General features: G+C 48.8%; 1 protein-coding gene across 1 annotated transcript; it reads right to left on the reverse strand.

Moving 5' to 3' along the window:
• Nucleotides 1-10083: 10083 nt before the first annotated feature.
• Nucleotides 10084-11060, reverse strand: LOC120928830 (olfactory receptor 51E1-like). Its single transcript, XM_040339847.1, has one exon. It carries the CDS (start codon nt 11058-11060, stop codon nt 10107-10109), a length of 954 nt encoding a protein of 317 aa, XP_040195781.1. The 3' UTR covers nt 10084-10106.
• Nucleotides 11061-19881: the final 8821 nt, after the last annotated feature.

Consider the following 19881-nt stretch of genomic DNA (forward strand, 5'->3'; position numbering starts at 1 on the left):
TACGTTGGTCGGATGAAGCCTATTTTCATGCGTATCTCAGTTTATGGGCACGGCGCATAGATACGACGGCGCATACTTACACTTACGCGGCGTATCTCGAGATACGTCGGAGTAAGTACTTTGTGAATCCGGGCCATCGAGATCACAGCAATGAAGCCTATTTGCAAAGCCTAGTCTTAAAGTCTGTTTGGGTCTGAAAAGATTCACTGGAGAGAGCCAGGAGGAAGTTGGGGGGGGGAGTGTCCAGTTGTCTTATGGTGGCGTAAGCCTGTATCTCCCTTGCTGAAGAGTGCCTGGTGGATATTGGAAGAAGGGGAGGTGTGCTCAGAAGGTGTCTGGAGAGCCCATAAATAGTCTGAGGCCTAAGTCTGATTGAGAGAGTTCCTGGGTCCAGTTCTGCTGGAGGAGACCATTATGCAAGGGGCAGAACTAATGGAGGTGTCATCTAGATGACAATGAGATGACAGCAAGGAAGCCTATTTGCAAAGCCTAGTCTTAAAGTCTGTTTGGGTCTGGAAAGATTCACTGGAGAGAGCCAGGAGGAGGTTGGGGGGGGGGGGGGGAGTGTCCAGTTGTCTTATGGTGGCGTAAGCCTGTATCTCCCTTGCTGAAGAGTGCCTGGTGGATATTGGAAGAAGGGGAGGTGTGCTCAGAAGGTGTCTGGAGAGCCCATAAATAGTCTGAGGAGTAAGTCTGATTGAGAGAGTTCCTGGGTCCAGTTCTTCTGGAGGAGATCCTTATGCAAGGGGCAGAACTAATAGAGGTGCCATCTAGAAGACATTGAGATGACAGCAAGGAAGCCTATTTGCAAAGCCTAGTCTTGAACTCTGTTTGGGTCTGGAAAGATTTACTGGAGAGAGCCAGGAGGAAGTTGGGGGGGGGGGGGGGAGTGTCCAGCTGTCTTATGGTGGTGTGAGCCGGTATCTCCCTCGCTGAAGAGTGCCTGGTGTATATTGGAAGAAGGGGAGGTGTGCTCAGAAGGTGTCTGTAGTGCCCATAAATAGTCTTGTGCAGGGGGGCTCTGTTCCTGGGGCAGGATTACTGGAGGTGCCATCTAGAAGACATTGAGATCACAGCAAGGAGGCCTATTTACAAAGCCTAGTCTTAAACTCTGTTTGGGTCTGGAAAGCTTCACTGGAGAGAGCCAAGAGGAAGTTGGGGGAAAAGTGTCCAGCTGTCTTATGGTGGTGTGATCCGGTATCTCCCTCACTGAAGAGTGCCTGGTGGACATTGGAAGAAGGCAACTGATGATCCTGCGACCATGTGTCATGTACCTGCTAGGGGTCTGATATGACGAGGTCGGCCTTCCTTGTATCTCCAACCCAAGCCCCACTGAAGGTGGAACAGATGATGGATAGGGTCAGGAGGAACATGAGTGCCTGAGATTGTTGCTTGCAGAGCTTGCGGTTGGAGTTGTAGGCTCGGTGGCACAGGCAGGACAGCAGGCAAGGAGCTGGGATGAAGCTCAGTAGACCAGCTGGTGTTAAAGAGGCACTCCAACCAACTAGCAGGTTCAGGCTTCGCAGCTTGCCAGAACTTCCAGGAAGATACTGGACCCAGGAGAACTGAGATGGTAGGGAGCCAGCATAGGTACCCAGAGGCAATGTTGGAGCCGGACAGAGGATGAAAGCAGAGTCATGAAGATAGCCGGGTTCGGTAACAGTCGGATACAAGGCATTAAGCAGAAGCAATGTCAGGTGGAAGCCGGAACCAGGAATCAGTAGTCAGAGTCTATCAAAGTCAAAAAGCATAGTCAGGGGAAGCCAGGATCAGCAACGGGAATCATGCAGGTTTAAACAGGGTTCAGAGGTTCAGAACACAGCTGAAGTCCAGTCAGCACTGTTAGAGAGTCAACGCACCCTTTAAATAGGCCGTCTGGCGCCAATTGAAGTCAGGGGCGCGGTCCTGCGCATGCACGCCGTCCGTTGCGCACTGGCATTCAGGAGAGTCCATAGTTGTCCGTGATATGGAGCGCGCGCCAGGCGCCAACTACCAGTTCTCTTACACCATGTGAGTAGATGACCCCGGTACTGGAAGTTACTGACCAGGGCCGCCATCAGGGGGGGTACAGGCAGTACACCTGTAAGGGGCCCGGTGGTTCCAAGGGTCCCGGTTGGCATCCCCCCTTTATTATTTTTTTATAATTTATTTTTTATTTATTTACCATATTTTTTTTTTCGTCAGCCCCCTCCCGACCTCTAATCGGCCCGGTGGTCCCCAGGGCCCCGGGTGGCATCCCCCTTTTTTTTCGTCAGCAACCAACCCCCCCAACCTCTAAGGGGCCTGGTGGTCACCAAGGCCCCGGATAGCATGCCCCCTTTTTTTTGTCAGCACCCAAAGCCCCCCCCGACCTCTAAGTGGCCCGGATGACTATCCCCTTTTTTTATTTCTTTTTTTGGTCAGCACTCAAAGCCCACCCCCAACCTCTAGGGGGAATGCCCTTTTTTTGGTATTTAAAAAAAAAGGAGCCCAGTGATCCTCAGGGATGGCATCCCCCTTTTTTCATCAGCACCCAAAGCCCCCCCAACCTTAATTTGCGGTGGCAGCCTCCCCCCAGTTTCTCGATTTGCGGCGGCCCCCCCATTCTCAATTCGCAACACTCCCCCCTGATTCTCAATTTGCGGCGGCAACACCCCCCTGCTTCTCAATTTGGTGGCGTCAACACCCCCCCCCCCCCCGGTTCTCTGCCTGAAGCTGTGTAAGGGGCCCCCTGTGTCTTTTGGTGTTTTGGGAAAAGTCCTAGTCACCTGTCAACATTGGAGGTTGTGTGGGACATTTTCCGAAGCTCAGCAAGATAGAGAAGGAGTCCTCAAAATGTTTGGTTCCCCATTTTTTTTGGGGGGGGGGGTATCCCATGCTCTCTTTACCCCATTCAAGTTCAATGGTATATTATAAAACCCAGAGGAAAAAAAAGACACCCGTAGACTGTTCTCTAGTGGAAGAGTGAAGAAGATGCTGTGTGCCTGGCTGTGTGGGAAAAAGAGACCACCGGCTGCTCCTTGGGGGGGGGGGGGCGCTACCCATGTAAAACTGGCCTGATGGAAAGTTGTAGATTCCGGTTTATACCGGTGTCACAATGTTCTCTTAGAGTGAAATATTTCTAAGCTTGGCGACTCCGCCATAAGAAACGTCACGGCAAACACAAGAATGTTTTATTGGTATAAATATTTACTGAACTGCGAAGCGCCGGGTCGCTCTTCCATTTGTTTTCCCTAAAAACATTTATGTCTTCTTATCATTAAAAATCTAAAATAGATTTATTAGGAGATTTATATTGTCTTGGCAGTCACAGTCTTCTTTCATTTCACCAAAACAATTTTTTTCGGGAGCAGTGATTTTAATAATGCTTAAAGTGAAATATTCCTTTAAATTTCATACCTGGGGGTGTCTATAGAATGCCTGTGAAGTAGCGCGTGTTTCCCGTGCTTAGAACAGTCCCTGCACAAAGTGTCATTTCTAAAGAAAAAAAAAACATTTAAAACTACTCGCGGGAAACCCCCGTTACGTCAGAGGAGGGCGGGGTCCCCCGTGACGCCACGGGGGAAACTGCTGGTAACCCCAGTTGCGTCAGAGGGGGCAGGGTCAGATGGCCCCGCCCTCAGCTAGTTAAGAGCTGTCACGGCGTGTCTCGCGCCGTTCGGCGGGCGTCTCCCATGGAGGTGTGTATCGTCGGGTCGTGGAAGGATTACATCGCTGGAATTTTGTCCCAAGCCGTGTGTTTTTTTACCATTTTTTTTTTTTACTTTTTTTGGGTGAAATGGTAGTACAACGTACCCCGTTACCAATTCACACTGGGGGGGCTGGTATCTGGGGGATCCCCTTTGTTAAAGGGGGCGTCCAGATTCCAATAAGCCCCCCCACCTGCAGACCCCCACTGGGCAAGGGTTGTTGGGAATGAGGTCCTTGTCCCCATCAACATGTGGACATCCTCCCCATGTTGAGGGCATGTGGCCTGGTACGGATCAGAAGTGGGGAGGCGCTCTCTCTTGTTCCCCCCTCTTTTCCTGCGGTTGCGTGCTCACATAAGGGGTCTGGTGTGGATTTTTGGGGGAACCCCACGCCATTGTTTTTTTATTTTGGCGCGGGGTTCCCCTTAAAATCCGTACCAGACCTGAATGGCCTGATATGGAATTTGGGGGGGAACCCCACGCAATTTTTTTTTTACATTTTGGTTTGGAGTTTCCCTTAATATTCATACCAGACCCGTAAGTTAGCGAGGCAAGTACAAGATTCACAAAGTACTTGCCTGCTAAGTTACGGCGGCGTAGTGTAAATCGGGCGGGCATAAGCGCGCATAATTCAAATTCGGCTGAGGGGGCGTGTTTTATGCTAATGGGGGTTGACCTTACGTGATTGACGTATTTTACGAACAGCGCATGCGCCGTCCGCCTACATATCCCAGTGTGCATTGCGGCTAAGTCCGCCGCACGGGCCTATTGGTTTCGACGTGGACGTAAATGACGTAAATCCCTATTCACGGACGACTTACGCAAACGACGTAAAATTTTCGAATTTCGACGCGGGAACGACGGCCATACTTAACATTACTATTCCAGCTATTTGATGGAATAACTTTAGGCCTGATAATGCGTTACGTAAACGGCGTATCTGTACTGCGTCAGCCGGGCGTACGTTCGTGAATCTGCGTATCTAGGCATTTACATATTCTACGCCGACCGCAATGGAAGCGCCACCTAGCGGTCAGCCTAAATATTACACTTTAGGATACGACACTTACGCCGCTCGTATCTGAGCCTAATTTAAGCGTATCTGGTTACCAGAATACACTTAAATTAGCGCCGGCGCAAAATCAGACTTAGGCCGGCGTATCTACTGATAATCTACTGATACACCAGCCTAAGTCTTTCTGAATCTAGCTATTAGTCCGGAGGGTTCAATATTGAGTTAGCCCCGCCCTTTGCAGCTATAACAGCAGTGGTGGTGCGTTCTTTAAGGGTGCACAGGCGCTGCCCCCCTATCTCCAGCCACCCCCCATCTATGACTGATGGGTATTCATGCATCCAGAGCAGAAGAAGTGACAGTTCACCCATTTCTGAGACGAAGAACTTTCCCACACAAAGGGCATCAGTCTTGGGTGCTCCACCTATAGGAGTTCCAACCACCAGTATCCCAAGACATGATCTGTATATGTGGTGCTCAGACCATTGCAGGCTTCTGGAGCTTCAGCCATCTGCTTGGGCTCTCAGTACCGGGCCCCCAGGGGCCCCTCCGGAGAGCTCACTTGTTCCTTTCTAGCTCTGACAATGTCCTGTGTGCTATTTGTAGGACCTTCATCATTAGGACTCCCATGAAGACTGCTAGGAGGCTTCTGTGGCACAAAGCCAGACGATTCCCTCGGGGGGCGCTAATCATTTCTCACAGTTGTTGGAGGAAAGTCGGGAGCCAAGAATTACAAGTGTTACAGAATAATAAAAATCTTTATATGAAAACCGTAAGAGAAGCAGAAAATCCCCGGTGGGCCGACGACCCCTCTGTGTGGGAGAAAATATCTTCTATATTTATATATGATGTTATATTTATCCTCAGCGGTGGGAAGAGGGCGCTGCCAGAGAGGAGTCCTTAAAGAAGAAGCTCACCTTCATCTCTTCCACCCATCCAGCAAGTTCTGAACTTACCCCGGTTCTGTACTTACCCCCGGTTCTGTACTTACCCCGGGTTCTGAACTTACCCTGGTTCTGAACTTACCCCGGTTCTGAACTTAACCCGGTTCTGAACTTAACCCGGTTCTGAACTTACCCCCGGTTCTGAACTTAACCCGGTTCTAAACTTACCACCCGTTCTATACTTACCCAGTTCTGAACTCACCCCCAGTTCTATACTTACCCCGGTTCTGAACTTACCCCCGGTTCTGAACTTACCCTGATTCTGAACTTACCCCGGTTCTCAACTTACCCTGGTTCTGAACTTACCCCCGGTTCTGAACTTAACCCGGTTCTGAACTTACCCCCGGTTCTGAACTTACCCCGGTTCTGAACTTACCCCTGGTTCTGAACTTACCAGGTTTTGAACTTACCCCCGGTTCTATACTTACACCCGGTTCTGAACTTACCCCCGGTTCTATACTTACTCTGGTTCTGAACTTAACCCGGTTCTGAACTTACCCCGGTTCTGAACTTAACCCGGTTCTGAAATTACCCCGGTTCTGAACTTACCCCCGGTTCTGAAATTACGGGGTCAATAAGACCTCCCACAGATGCAGGGTCAATAAGACCTCCCACAGATGCGGGGTCAATAAGACCTCCCACAGATGCGGGGTCAATAAGACTTCCCACAGATGCAGGGTCAATAAGACCTCCCACAGATGCGGGGTCAATAAGACCTCCCACAGATGCAGGGTCAAAAATCCTCCCACAGATGCGGGGTCAAAAACCCTCCCACAGATGCGGGGTCAATAAGACCTCCCACAGATGCTGGGTCAATAAGACCTCCCACAGATGCGGGGTCAATAAGACTTCCCACAGATGCGGGGTCAACAAGACCTCCCACAAATTCGGGGTCAATAAGACTTCCCACAGATGCGGGGTCAACAAGACCTCCCACAGATGCGGGGTCAATAAGACTTCCCACAGATGCGGGGTCAACAAGACCTCCCACAGATGCAGGGTCAAAAACCCTCCCACAGATGTGGGGTCAATAAGACCTCCCACAGATGCGGGGTCAATAAGACCTCCCACAGATGCGGGGTCAATAAGACCTCCCACAGATGCGGGGTCAATAAGACCTCCCACAGATGCAGGGTCAATAAGACCTCCCACAGATGCAGGGTCAATAAGACCTCCCACAGATGCAGGGTCAAAAACCCTCCCACAGATGTGGGGTCAATAAGACCTCCCACAGATGCGGGATAATAAGACCTCCCACAGATGCGGGGTCAATAAGACCTCCCACAGATGTGGGGTCAATAAGGCTTCCCACAGATGCGGGGTCAATAAGACCTCCCAAAGATGCAGGGTCAATAAGACCTCCAACAGATGCGGGGTCAATAAGACCTCCCACAGATGCGGGGTCAATAAGACCTCCCACAGATGCAGGGTCAATAAGACCTCTCACAGATGCAGGGTCAATAAGACCTCCCACAGATGCGGGGTTAATAAGACCTCCCACAGATGCGGGGTCAACAAGACCTCCCACAGATGCAGGGTCAATAAGACCTCCCACAGATGCAGGGTCAATAAGACCTCCCACAGATGCAGGGTCAAAAACCCTCCCACAGATGTGGGGTCAATAAGACCTCCCACAGATGCGGGATATTAAGACCTCCCACAGATGCGGGGTCAATAAGACCTCCCACAGATGTGGGGTCAATAAGGCTTCCCACAGATGCGGGGTCAATAAGACCTCCCAAAGATGCAGGGTCAATAAGACCTCCCACAGATGCGGGGTCAATAAGACCTCCCACAGATGCGAGGTCAATAAGACCTCCCACAGATGCAGGGTCAATAAGACCTCTCACAGATGCAGGGTCAATAAGACCTCCCACAGATGCGGGGTCAATAAGACTTCCCACAGATGCGGGGTCAACAAGACCTCCCACAGATGCAGGGTCAAAAACCCTCCCACAGATGCAGGGTCAATAAGACCTCCCATAGATGCAGGGTCAATAAGACCTCCCACAGATGTGGGGTCAATAAGACCTCCCACAGATGCAGGGTCAATAACACCTCCCACAGATGCGGGGTTAATAAGACCTCCCACAGATGCAGGGTCAAAAACCCTCCTACAGATGCGGGGTCAATAAGACCTCCCACAGATGCTGGGTCAATAAGACCTCCCACAGATGCTGGGTCAATAAGACCTCCCACAGATGTGGGGTCAATAAGACCTCCCACAGATGCGGGATCAATAAGACCTCCCACAGATGTGGGGTCAATAAGGCTTCCCACAGATGCGGGGTCAATAAGACCTCCCACAGATGCAGGGTCAAAAACCCTCCCACAGATGTGGGGTCAATAAGACCTCCCACAGATGCGGGATAATAAGACCTCCCACAGATGCGGGGTCAATAAGACCTCCCACAGATGTGGGGTCAATAAGGCTTCCCACAGATGCGGGGTCAATAAGACCTCCCAAAGATGCAGGGTCAATAAGACCTCCAACAGATGCGGGGTCAATAAGACCTCCCACAGATGCTGGGTCAATAAGACCTCCCACAGATGCGGGGTCAATAAGACCTCCCACAGATGCGGGGTCAATAAGACCTCCCACAGATGCAGGGTCAATAAGACCTCTCACAGATGCAGGGTCAATAAGACCTCCCACAGATGCGGGGTTAATAAGACCTCCCACAGATGCGGGGTCAACAAGACCTCCCACAGATGCAGGGTCAATAAGACCTCCCACAGATGCAGGGTCAATAAGACCTCCCACAGATGCAGGGTCAAAAACCCTCCCACAGATGTGGGGTCAATAAGACCTCCCACAGATGCGGGATATTAAGACCTCCCACAGATGCGGGGTCAATAAGACCTCCCACAGATGTGGGGTCAATAAGGCTTCCCACAGATGCGGGGTCAATAAGACCTCCCAAAGATGCAGGGTCAATAAGACCTCCCACAGATGCGGGGTCAATAAGACCTCCCACAGATGCGAGGTCAATAAGACCTCCCACAGATGCAGGGTCAATAAGACCTCTCACAGATGCAGGGTCAATAAGACCTCCCACAGATGCGGGGTCAATAAGACCTCCCACAGATGCGGGGTCAATAAGACCTCCCACAGATGCGGGGTCAATAAGACCTCCCACAGATGCAGGGTCAATAAGACCTCCCATAGATGCAGGGTCAGTAAGACCTTCCACAGATGTGGGGTCAATAAGACTTCCCACAGATGCGGGGTCAACAAGACCTCCCACAGATGCAGGGTCAAAAACCCTCCCACAGATGCAGGGTCAATAAGACCTCCCATAGATGCAGGGTCAATAAGACCTCCCACAGATGTGGGGTCAATAAGACCTCCCACAGATGCAGGGTCAATAACACCTCCCACAGATGCGGGGTTAATAAGACCTCCCACAGATGCAGGGTCAAAAACCCTCCTACAGATGCGGGGTCAATAAGACCTCCCACAGATGCTGGGTCAATAAGACCTCCCACAGATGCGGGGTTCAAAACCCTCCCACAGATGCAGGGTCAATAAGACCTCCCACAGATGCGGGGTCAATAAGACCTCCCACAGATGCTGGGTCAAAAACCCTCCCACAGATGCGGGGTCAAAAACCCTCCCACAGATACTGGGTCAATAAGACCTCCCATAGATGCAGGGTCAATAAGACCTCCCACAGATGCAGGGTCAATAAGACCTCCCACAGATGTGGGGTCAATAAGACCTCCCATAGATGTGGGGTCAATAAGACCTCCCACAGATGCAGGGTCAATAAGACCTCCCACAGATGTGGGGTCAATAAGACCTCCCACAGATGCGGGGTCAAAAACCCTCCCGCAGATGCGGGGTCAATAAGACCTCCCACATCTCTCCTCCATGCTGGAAAGCATGAGATCGGGAAAAAAATGTCACGATCTCTTGCTGACAGCCGCGATCGTGGCTTTGTTTACATCTGGGGACCCGGGCGTGACATCATAACGCCACGCCCGGGCCTCCGACGGTCATAGAGATGACCATCTTGCCACCGGAAACCTCTATAGTAGTCATCATCCGGCACCAGACGGTTCTTTCTCCGGGCCTCCGCTGGCACGGGAGAGCCCAGAGAAGCACCGGATGGAGGCAGGAGGGGGGATGTCCCCTCCAGTCACCTATAAGAATGATCAAGTGGTGGAACTGCCCCTTTGATCATGCATATGGTGTAGGGAATCTTCGGCAGAAAAGAAGGACATCTGAATGATGCCTGTAGCTGCCCCCATCATTCAGATATCCCCACTGAAAGTCAAAGATGTCATATGACGTCCAGCGTTAGGGTGGTGGTTAAAACCGGACCCAACACTCCATTTTAGTTCCCGTATTCTTCTCTTAGGACTGAAAAAAGATACAAAACATGACTTAAAAATGTTTTATTTACATTGTCTCAATCCCTCAGGAAATCTGTTGTAGACATCTCCTATTTCCATGACAGTCCTGAGTCAGAGGGACCTCTATGGTTTGTCCTCCTTCGACACTTTACTTAGGAATTTGCCGAGTCTGCGGCGTATCTGCGTTGTTTTCATTCCGTAGATCAAGGGGTTAATGACGGGGGACAGCAGGATGTAGGCATTTCCAAACAGAATGTGAAGATCGGGGATGGTGTCACTAGGATATCGGTGCACCACGGCAATGCCGATATAAGGGATGTAGTAGATGAGGACGGCACATGTATGGGCGGAGCAGGTACTGATGGCCTTCAGACTGGCCTCCGCCACCTGGAAAACCACTGTCTTTATAATCAGCAGGTAGGAGATAAATATGAAAAGAGAGTCAAGGCCCATAACGTAAAGGGTAATAAAGAGGCCGTAGATGACGTTGACCTTTATGTCAGCGCAGGCCAACTTCATGAGCTCTTGGTGGATACAGTAGGAATGTGTCAGAAGATTGCTCCTCCACAATGGAAACCTCTGGATAATAAATGGGAGAGGAACCATTACGGCTGCTCCTCGGGCCATAAGGACCAGAGAGGTCTTTGTGATGGCCCGTTGGGTTACAATGGAAGAATATCGAAGAGGGTAACAAATGGCCACATATCGGTCTACAGCCATGGTCACCAGTATGGCGGAGTTCAGGGCGGACATGAAATGGAAGAAGAACATCTGGGTGAGGCACATGGAGAAGGAGATCTTCCGGCTATCGAACCAGAAGATTCCCAGCATCCGGGGCATGACCGTGGTGGCCGATACGAGGTCCACGACGGAAAGCATGGAAAGGAAGATGTACATGGGCTCGTGAAGTTCTTGTCTCATCGCGATGATATAAAGAATGGAGGTGTTACCGACTACAGCCACCATATACAACAAAACGAGGGGGAAACCAATAAAGACATGAAAGTCCTCCAGATTGGGTACACCACTGAGAGTGAAGTCATCAATACGGCTGCATGTTAGGTTGTCGGAGGCCATGATCACCGCCGGTGCGCCGCCACGTCCAACGACGGAACCCACATCTTCTCCTGCAACAGGGAAAGGTATACGTTAGGCACATCGTATTATCTTTACTTGTACATTCGGATGTTTTTTGACTAGTAGGACAATCTTCTTTTATTAGGTTGTTCCTTTTTTTTTTGCTACCTCTTTGTACCTCAATCGAGTCCTGAAGAAGCCTAACGGTGAAACGTGTTGACGCACATGGGCTCACTTTGGCTCAGATTCTCAAAGGACTTACGACGGCGCAGCACCATGTACGCCGTCATAAGTCCTAATCTGGGCCGTCGTATCTATGCGCCTGATTCTTAGAATCAGTTACGCTTTGATATCCATTAGATCCAACAGGCGTAAGTCTCTTACACCGTCGGATCGTAACTGCAATTTTTTTTTTGCCCACTAGGTGGCGCTTCCGGCGATTTCCGTGTCGAGTATGCAAAGTAGCTACATACGCGGATTCCCGAACGTACGCGCAGCCGATGCAGTAAAGTTACGACATTTACGTTAGGCTTTTCCCGGCGTAAAGTTGCCCCTTCTATATGAGGCGCAGCCAATGTTAAGTATGGCCGTCATTCCCGCGTCAAAATTTTAAAAAGTTACGTTGTTTGCGTAAGTCGTCCGTGAATGGGGCTGGACGTCATTTACGTTCACGTCGAAACCAATGACGTCCTTGCGACGTCATTTGGAGCAATGCACACTGGGATATTTTACGGACTGCGCATGCGCAGTTCGTTCGGCGCGGGGACGCACTTCATTTAAATGATACACGCCCCCTACCTGCCGAATTTGAATTCCGCCGGGTGATTTACGTTACGCCGCCGCAACTTTACAGGCAAGTGCTTTGTGAATAAAGCACTTGCCTGAAAAACTTGTGGCGGCGTAACGTAAATCAGATATGTTACGCCGCTGCATAGATACGCCATTCTACGAGAATCTGACCCTTTGTGTCATTTTATATGATTTTATCAAATTTTTGAGGGGAAACCCAATAAAGATATGATAGTCCTCCAGATTGGGTCCACCACTGAGAGTGAACTCATCAATACGGCTGCATGTTAGGTTGTCGGAGGCCATGATCACCGGTGCGCCGCCACGTCCAATGGCAGAACCCACATCTTCTCCTGCAACAGGAAACACTTTTGACCATACCGTGTACTTTTTTCAATAAATATTGTTATATTTTTCTACTTCTCCGTTGTGTTCTATCCCTCTAAAGTCTGGCCTATGGTTATCCTCATTTTCTTGTTTCCTCTCTAAATTTACGGATGTGGCGATGTGAGGTCTTCCTTTTTTTCATTGTTCCTTTTTTTTCTCACCCTCTGTCTGTAGAAATGGCCTTCAACTCACCAGACAATTTCCACAAAAATAACTTTTTTTACAGGTCAACTAATATAGAGGTCACCAACAGTGGAACCTCGGATTACGATCATAATCCGTTCCGGGAGAACGCTCTTAATCCAAAGCACTCGCATATCAAAGCGAGTTTCCCCATTGAAGTCAATGGAAAACGAAAATAATTTGTGCCGCATTGACTTCAATGGCATGCAATACAGCATGCGGCCAGAGGTGGGGGGCACCAGAGAGCCTCGGAAATGGCCGGAAAGTCCCGAGGACGCCTTGGCTGGCCTCGGAAAACCTTGGAAAGTGTCTTTCTGAGCATTTCCGAATGGCGCCGATTGACTGTCCCCGCACCTCAGGCCAAACGCGGTACTGCACATCACTTAGGCCTGAATCCTGCTCGTTTTGAGAGACAACACTCGCAAACCGAGTTAGGATTTTTTCAAATACAGCGCGTTGCAAAACGCTTGTTAAGCGCGTTACTCGCAATCTGAGGTTCCACTGTAGTCCCAGGAAGCCGGCAACTTGGGCTGATCCTTAACCATGTATTGTCCAGACTATAGATAAATGACAGTCGGGGGGGCGTCCTTTCAGAACATGCCTTGCAGCAGCTAAATCTGTCACCCGCTGTGTCGAGTGGACGACTGATCAGTGCCGGTACCATGTGATCGCTGTGGCCAATGACAGCAGATCACGAAACGATTTTACACAATGAAGGGCTTCCATTCATTCCATCCATTGTGTACTACTATTGTGTTGATTTCTATGATTGGTCACAGCAATCACATGGCACAGACAGGGATATTCACAGCCCATCTGTACCATGTGATTAGCTGTGACCAATCACAGAGATCAACACAATATTAAACACTGAAAAAAAATCAATATAATTCAGTAAAAATGGTTGTTTACAGGACACAGTGGTCACGGGACACAGTGGTCATGGGACACAGTGGTCACAGGACACAGTGGTCACAGGACACATAGGTCACAGGACACAGTGGTCACGGGACACAGTGGTCACGGGACTCAGTGGTCAAGGAACACAGTGGTCACGGGACACAGTGGTCAGGGGACACAGTGGTCACAGGACACAGTGGTCATGGGACACAGTGGTCACAGGACTCAGTGGTAATGGGACACAGTGGTCACAGGACACAGTGGTCATGAAACACAGTGGTCACAGGACTCAGTGGTCATGGGACACGGTGGTCACGGGACACAGTGGTCAGGGGACACAGTGGTCACGGGACACAGTGGTCACAGGACTCAGTGGTAATTGGACACAGTGTTCACAGGACACAGTGGTCATGGGACACAGTGGTCACGGGACACAGTGGTAATGGGACATAGTGGTCATGGGACACAGTGGTCATGGGACACAGTGGTAATGGGACAAAGTGGTCACAAGACACAGTGGTCATGGGACACAGTGGTCACAGGACACAGTGGTCATGGGACACAGTGGTAATGGGACACAGTGGTCATGGGACTTAGTGGTAATGGGACACAGTGGTCACGGGACACAATGGTCACTGGACTCAGTGTTCACGGGACTCAGTGGTCACGGGACACAGTGGTCACGGGACACAGTGGTGATGGGACACAATGGTCACAGTACTCAGTGGTGATGGAACACAGTGGCCATGGGACACAGTGGTCACAGTACTCAGTGGTGATGGAACACAGTGGTCATGGGACACAGTGGTCACAGGACTCAGTGGTCATGGGACACAGTGGTCATGGGACACAGTGGTCACAGTACTCAGTGGTGATGGGACACAGTGGTCATGGGACACAGTGGTCACAGGACTCAGTGGTCACGGGACACAGTGGTCACAGGAAACAGTGGTCACAGTACTCAGTGGTGATGGGACACAGTGGCCATGGGATCACTCTGCTTTTTCCCCCGGGGGGCACTCCGGTGAGCTTGAGCACCACAACATACATTTTGCCTCTTTTTCTCACCTAAATTCACTTTTTTTGTTAAATAAATAAATAGATGCAGGCATGAAAACAAATGTTCGTTATAATCTCAGAGTGCCGTTACTCAAATGGTTGACACAATATAATTTTTTATTTTTTTAGACATCCTGTATAAGCCGGGAGACTTTATTTCTATTATTTTGAAGCTTTGTGTTCTTGGCCTCTCTGCGGTATTATTTCTATTACAGAACTCATACAAGGTGAATTGTACCTTCATGGAGAACTCTGACCTCCTGTCTTGTGTATCGGGACGTCCACAATCCGAGGTGCAGCCAGGTCAGAAGGGTCGTGAGTAAGGGGTCCTTCATCCAGGTATGATGGACATTCTGAGGACAGAGAGGAGGAAACGAGCTAAGCAATTCCCCAATGGAGAGGAGGACACAAACTAAGCAATCACCCCAATGGAGAGGAGGACACAAACTAAGCAATCTCTGCCAATCCAAGGTGCAGCCAGGTCAATAGGGTCATGAACAAGGGGTCCCTCATTCAGGTATGATGGACATTCCGAGGAGAGGAGGGCACAAACTAAGCAATCTCCCCAATGGAGAGGAGGACACAAACTAAGCAATCTCCCCAATGGAGAGGAGGACACAAACTAAGCAATCTCTGCCAATCCAAGGTGCAGCCAGGTCAATAGGGTCATGAACAAGGGGTCCCTCATTCAGGTATGATGGACAATTCTGAGGAGAGGAGGACACAAACTAAGCCATTATCCCCAATGGGACCCCAACTAAAAAATCCCCAATGGAAAGGAGGATGCAAACCAAGCAATTTCTCCAATGGCACGCCAACAAAAAAATTGCAAATGGAGAGGAGGACACAACGTAAGCAATCACCCCAATGGAAGACAGGCTAAAAAAATCCCCAAAGGCGTGGAGGACACAAACTAAGCAATTTCCCCAATGGGACACCAACTCTAAAATTTCCCCAATGGAGCGGAGGACCCAAACTAATCAATCTCTGCCAATCCAAGGTGCAGCCAGGTCAATGGGGTCATGAACAAGGGTCCTCATTCAGGTATGATGGACATTCTGTGGAGAGGAGCACACAAACTAAGCAATTTCTCCAATGGGACGCCATCTAAAAAATCCCCAATGGAAAGGAGGATGCAAACTAACCCATCTCCCCAATGGCACATCAACTAAAAAAAAATCCCCCAATGGAGAGGAGTTCAGCCAGGTCAATAGGGTCATGGACAAGGGGTCCCTCATTCAGGTATGATGGACATTCTAAAGACAGAGGAGGACACAAAATGAACAAATTTCCCCAATGGGACCCCAACTAAAAAATGTCCCCAATTGAGAGGAGGATGAAAACTAAGCAATCTCTGCCAATCCAAGGTGCAGCCAGGTCAATAGGGTCATTCAGGTATGATGGACATTCCTAGGAGAGGAGGACACCAACAAACCTATCTCCCCACTGGGACACCAACTAAAGATTCCCCCCAATGGAGAGGAGGACACAAACTAAGCAATCTCTGCCGATCCAAGGTGCAGCCAGGTCAATAGGGTCATGAACAAGGGGTCCCTCATTCAGATATGATGGACATTCTAAGGAGAGGAGGACACAAACTAAGCAATCTCCCCAATTGGACACCAACTATAAAAACTCCCCAATGGAGAGGAGGACACCAAGAAACCCATCTCCTCAATGGGACATCAACTAAAGAAAATTCCCCAAATGGAGAGGAGTTCAGCCAGATCAATAGCGTCATGGACAAGGGGTCCCTCATTCAGGTATGATGGACATTCTGTGGAGAGGAGGACACAAACTAAGCAATTTCCCCAATGGGACCCCATCTAAAAAATCCCCAATGGAAAGGAGGATGCAAACTAAGCAATTTCTCCAATGGCACACCAACTAAAAAAAAATCCCCCAATGGAGAGGAGTTCAGCCAGGTCAATAGGGTCATGGACAAGGGGTCCCTCATTCAGGTATGACGGACATTCCGAGGACAGAGAGGACACAAGCTAAGCAATCTCCCCAATGGAGAGGACGATGAAAACTAATCAATCTCTGCCAATCCAAGGTGCAGCCAGATCAATGGGGTCACGAAGAAGGGGTCCCTCATTCAGGTATGATGGACATTCTGTGGAGAGGAGGACACAAACTAAGCAATCTCCCTAATGGGACACCAACTGAAGAAATTCCCCAATGGAAAGGAGGATGCAAACTTAGCAATTTCTCCAATGGCACACCAACTAAAAAATTGCCAATGGAGAGGAGGACACAACGTAAGTAATCAACCCAATGGAAGACAGGCTAAAAAATCCCCAAAGGAGTGGAGGACACAAACTAAGCAATTTCCCCAATGGGACACCAACTCTAAAATTTCCCCAATGGAGAGGAGGACACAAACTAAGCCACCTCTGCCAATCCAAGGTGCAGCCAGGTCAATGGGGTCATGAACAAGGGTCCTCATTCAGGTATGATGGACATTCTGTGGAGAGGAGGACACAAACTAAGCAATTTCCCCAATGGGACCCCATCTAAAAAATCCCCAATGGAAAGGAGGATGCAAACTAAGCAATTTCTCCAATGGCACACCAACTAAAAAAAAAACCCCAATGGAGAGGAGTTCAGCCAGGTCAATAGGGTCATGGACAAAGGGTCCCTCATTCAGGTATGATGGACATTCTAAGGACAGAGAGGACACAAACTAAGCAATCTCCCCAATGGGACACCAACTAAAAAATGTCCCCAATGAAGAGGAGGATGAAAACTAAGCAATCTCTGCCAATCGAAGGTGCAGCCAGGTCAATGGGGTCATTCAGGTATGATGGACATTCCGAGGAGAGGAGGACACAAACTAAGCAATTTCCCCAATGGGACACCAACTAAAGATTCCCCCCAATGGAGAGGAGGACACAAACTAAGCAATCTCCCCAATGGGACACCAACTAAAGATTCCCCCCAATGGAGAGGAGGATGAAAACTAAGCAATCTCTGCCAATCCAAGGTGCAGCCAGGTCAATAGGGTCATGAACAAGGGGTCCTCATTCAGATATGATGGACATTCTAAGGACAGAGGAGGACACAACTTAAGCAATTTCCCCAGTTGGACACCAACTATAAAAACTCCCCAATGGAGAGGAGGACACCAAGAAACCCATCTCCTCAATGGGACATCAACTAAAAAAAATCCCCCAATGGAGAGGAGTTCAGCCAGGTCAATTGGGTCATGGACAAGGGGTCCCTCATTCAGGTATGATGGACATTCCGAGGAGAGAGAGGACACAAAATGGAGAGGAGGACACCAACAAACCCATCTCCCCAACGGGACACCAACTATAAAATGTCCCCAATGGAGAGGAGGACACAAACTAAGCAATCTCCTCAACGGGACACCGACTAAAAGAAATACCCAATGGAGAGGAGGACACAAACTAAGCAATCTCTGCCAATCCAAGGTGCAGCCAGGTCAATAGGGTCATTCAGGTATGATGGACATCCCGAGGAGAGGAGGACACAAATGAAGCCATTATCCCAAATGGGACACCAACAAAAAAAACTCTCCATTGGGGAGAAGGACAGAAACTAAAATTCAAAAACAAAAATTCCATTTAAAGTGAAGCTAAATTAGTTACAACTAAATGACGAAACATCAAGGGGCGGGGTCTGTACAGTCACATGTAAGAACACTTACTGTCACCCGCTGGGACCATAACACTCCTTCAAGATAAGCACAAAAATAAAAATAAAACTTGGTATAATTACATGTTGGAACAAAATAATACAATTCTAATTTATTGAAAATCAACAAAATATTTAAAAAAAATCAGACCAAATGGAAAGAAATCTCATCTGAAAATAAATAAATAAAAAGCTTAAAGAAAGGAAAAAGTAAAAAATGTGTTTAAATGTCTTAAATAATTTATATATATATATATATTTTTATGCAAAATTATAAGTCTTTATTTTTTTTGGAAGTATAAGGTCCCCTTTTTGGGATATAGGCTTTTTTATTATTTTATTTTTAACATTTTACAGTTGGGTTAGTTAAAGTAAAACATTTCCCAGTGACCGGTACCTGTGAGTGTCGCTGCCCTCGGAGGTGTCAGACGTCTCTCTGTGTCCTCTCCCCGGCTGCTCTGGGATTTGTTCTGTGACGGATCATATATATATACGAGATGTCGGGATCCCCCGGGGGGGGGGGGAGATCTGCCGGAATTGCTATAACCACTTATACACAGACAAGGGAAATCTCTGATGGGTTAATTAGCTGTTCATAAATTCTCCGGTCTCTGAATCCTCTGATCCCCGGGGAGAGGTGTCTTTTTATTTGTAATAAAATAAAAATATTAATTTAAATATAAAATATAAAAAAAAATGTGCCTCTGATCTCCAGAGTGAGGTGTCTTTTTATTGTAATAAAATAAAAAAATGTAATTTAAATATAGAATATTAAAAAAACAATGTGCCTCTGATCTCCAGAGTGAAGGTGTCTTTTTATTGTAATAAAATAAAAATATTAATATAAATATAAAAAAAAAATGTGCCTCTGATCTCCAGAGTGAAGGTATCTTTTTATTGTAATAAAATAAAAATATTAATATAAATATAGAGGGCCAGATCCACGTACATCGGCGCATATATAGGCCGGCGTAGCGCATGTCATTTCCGCTACGCCGGCTTAACTCAGAGAGGCAAGCACCGTATCCTCAGAGCATTTTCTTCCAACGTTGCGCCGGCGCAACATAAATTCGTACGCGTAATTCAAAGTAGGAAGGAAGTGGGCGTGTTCCATTTAAATGAACCGTGACCCCATGCAAATGAAGGGCCGAACGAACGGCGCATGCGCCGTGACGTTGACGTCTGTCCCACACCCCTCCGCATCTGAGATACGCCCAGGGCTTAAATACGCCCAGACATGCGCCTGTCGAGCGCAAAAGTACATCCGCTTGTTTCCCCCCCTGAAGCAAGGTACTTTTGTTTGCTGTTTGTTTTAGAGCCATGTCTGCTCCAGCTACTGAGAAGGACAAGAGGAAGAAGAATTTTACGCACCAGGAGAAGGATGTTATCATCAGGGCCATGTCCAGGTATGATGTGTACCTCCATGGTGCAGAGAGTGCCAACACCCCTAAGGCCAGGAAGGCGGAGATCCTGATGCAGCTTGTGGCAGAGGTCAATGCCCTGGGATCCGAGGTCAGGTCCTCCAAAAACATCCAGAAAAAAATCAATGACCTGCGTCGCCTGGTCCGAGGGAAGCTGTCCAAGATAAGGAGTCATGCCAGTGGCACTGGAGGGGGACCACCCACTACTATGACGCTCACTCCTGATGAACAGGTGGTTGCCCAGTGCCTCCACAGGCATCAAGTGGAGGGAGTGGAGGGCTTTGACTCCGTTGAGGATGCCTTGAGGACAGGTAAGTGTGTTTTATCTCCTATCTAGTGTGTAGCATGTGAAGGGGTGGAAGGGAACATGTGACAAGTGTGTGGTTCCACCAACATGTGAATGTTTTGTGTCATCCACAGAT

The sequence above is a fragment of the Rana temporaria genome, chromosome 2 (assembly GCF_905171775.1).
Source record: "Rana temporaria chromosome 2, aRanTem1.1, whole genome shotgun sequence".
NCBI classification, from domain to species: Eukaryota; Metazoa; Chordata; class Amphibia; order Anura; family Ranidae; genus Rana; species Rana temporaria.

Coding starts and splice junctions, on each gene's coding strand:
- LOC120928830 (XM_040339847.1), bottom strand. CDS start 11,060: ATGGCCTCCGACAACCTAACATGCAGCCGTATTGATGACTTCACTCTC.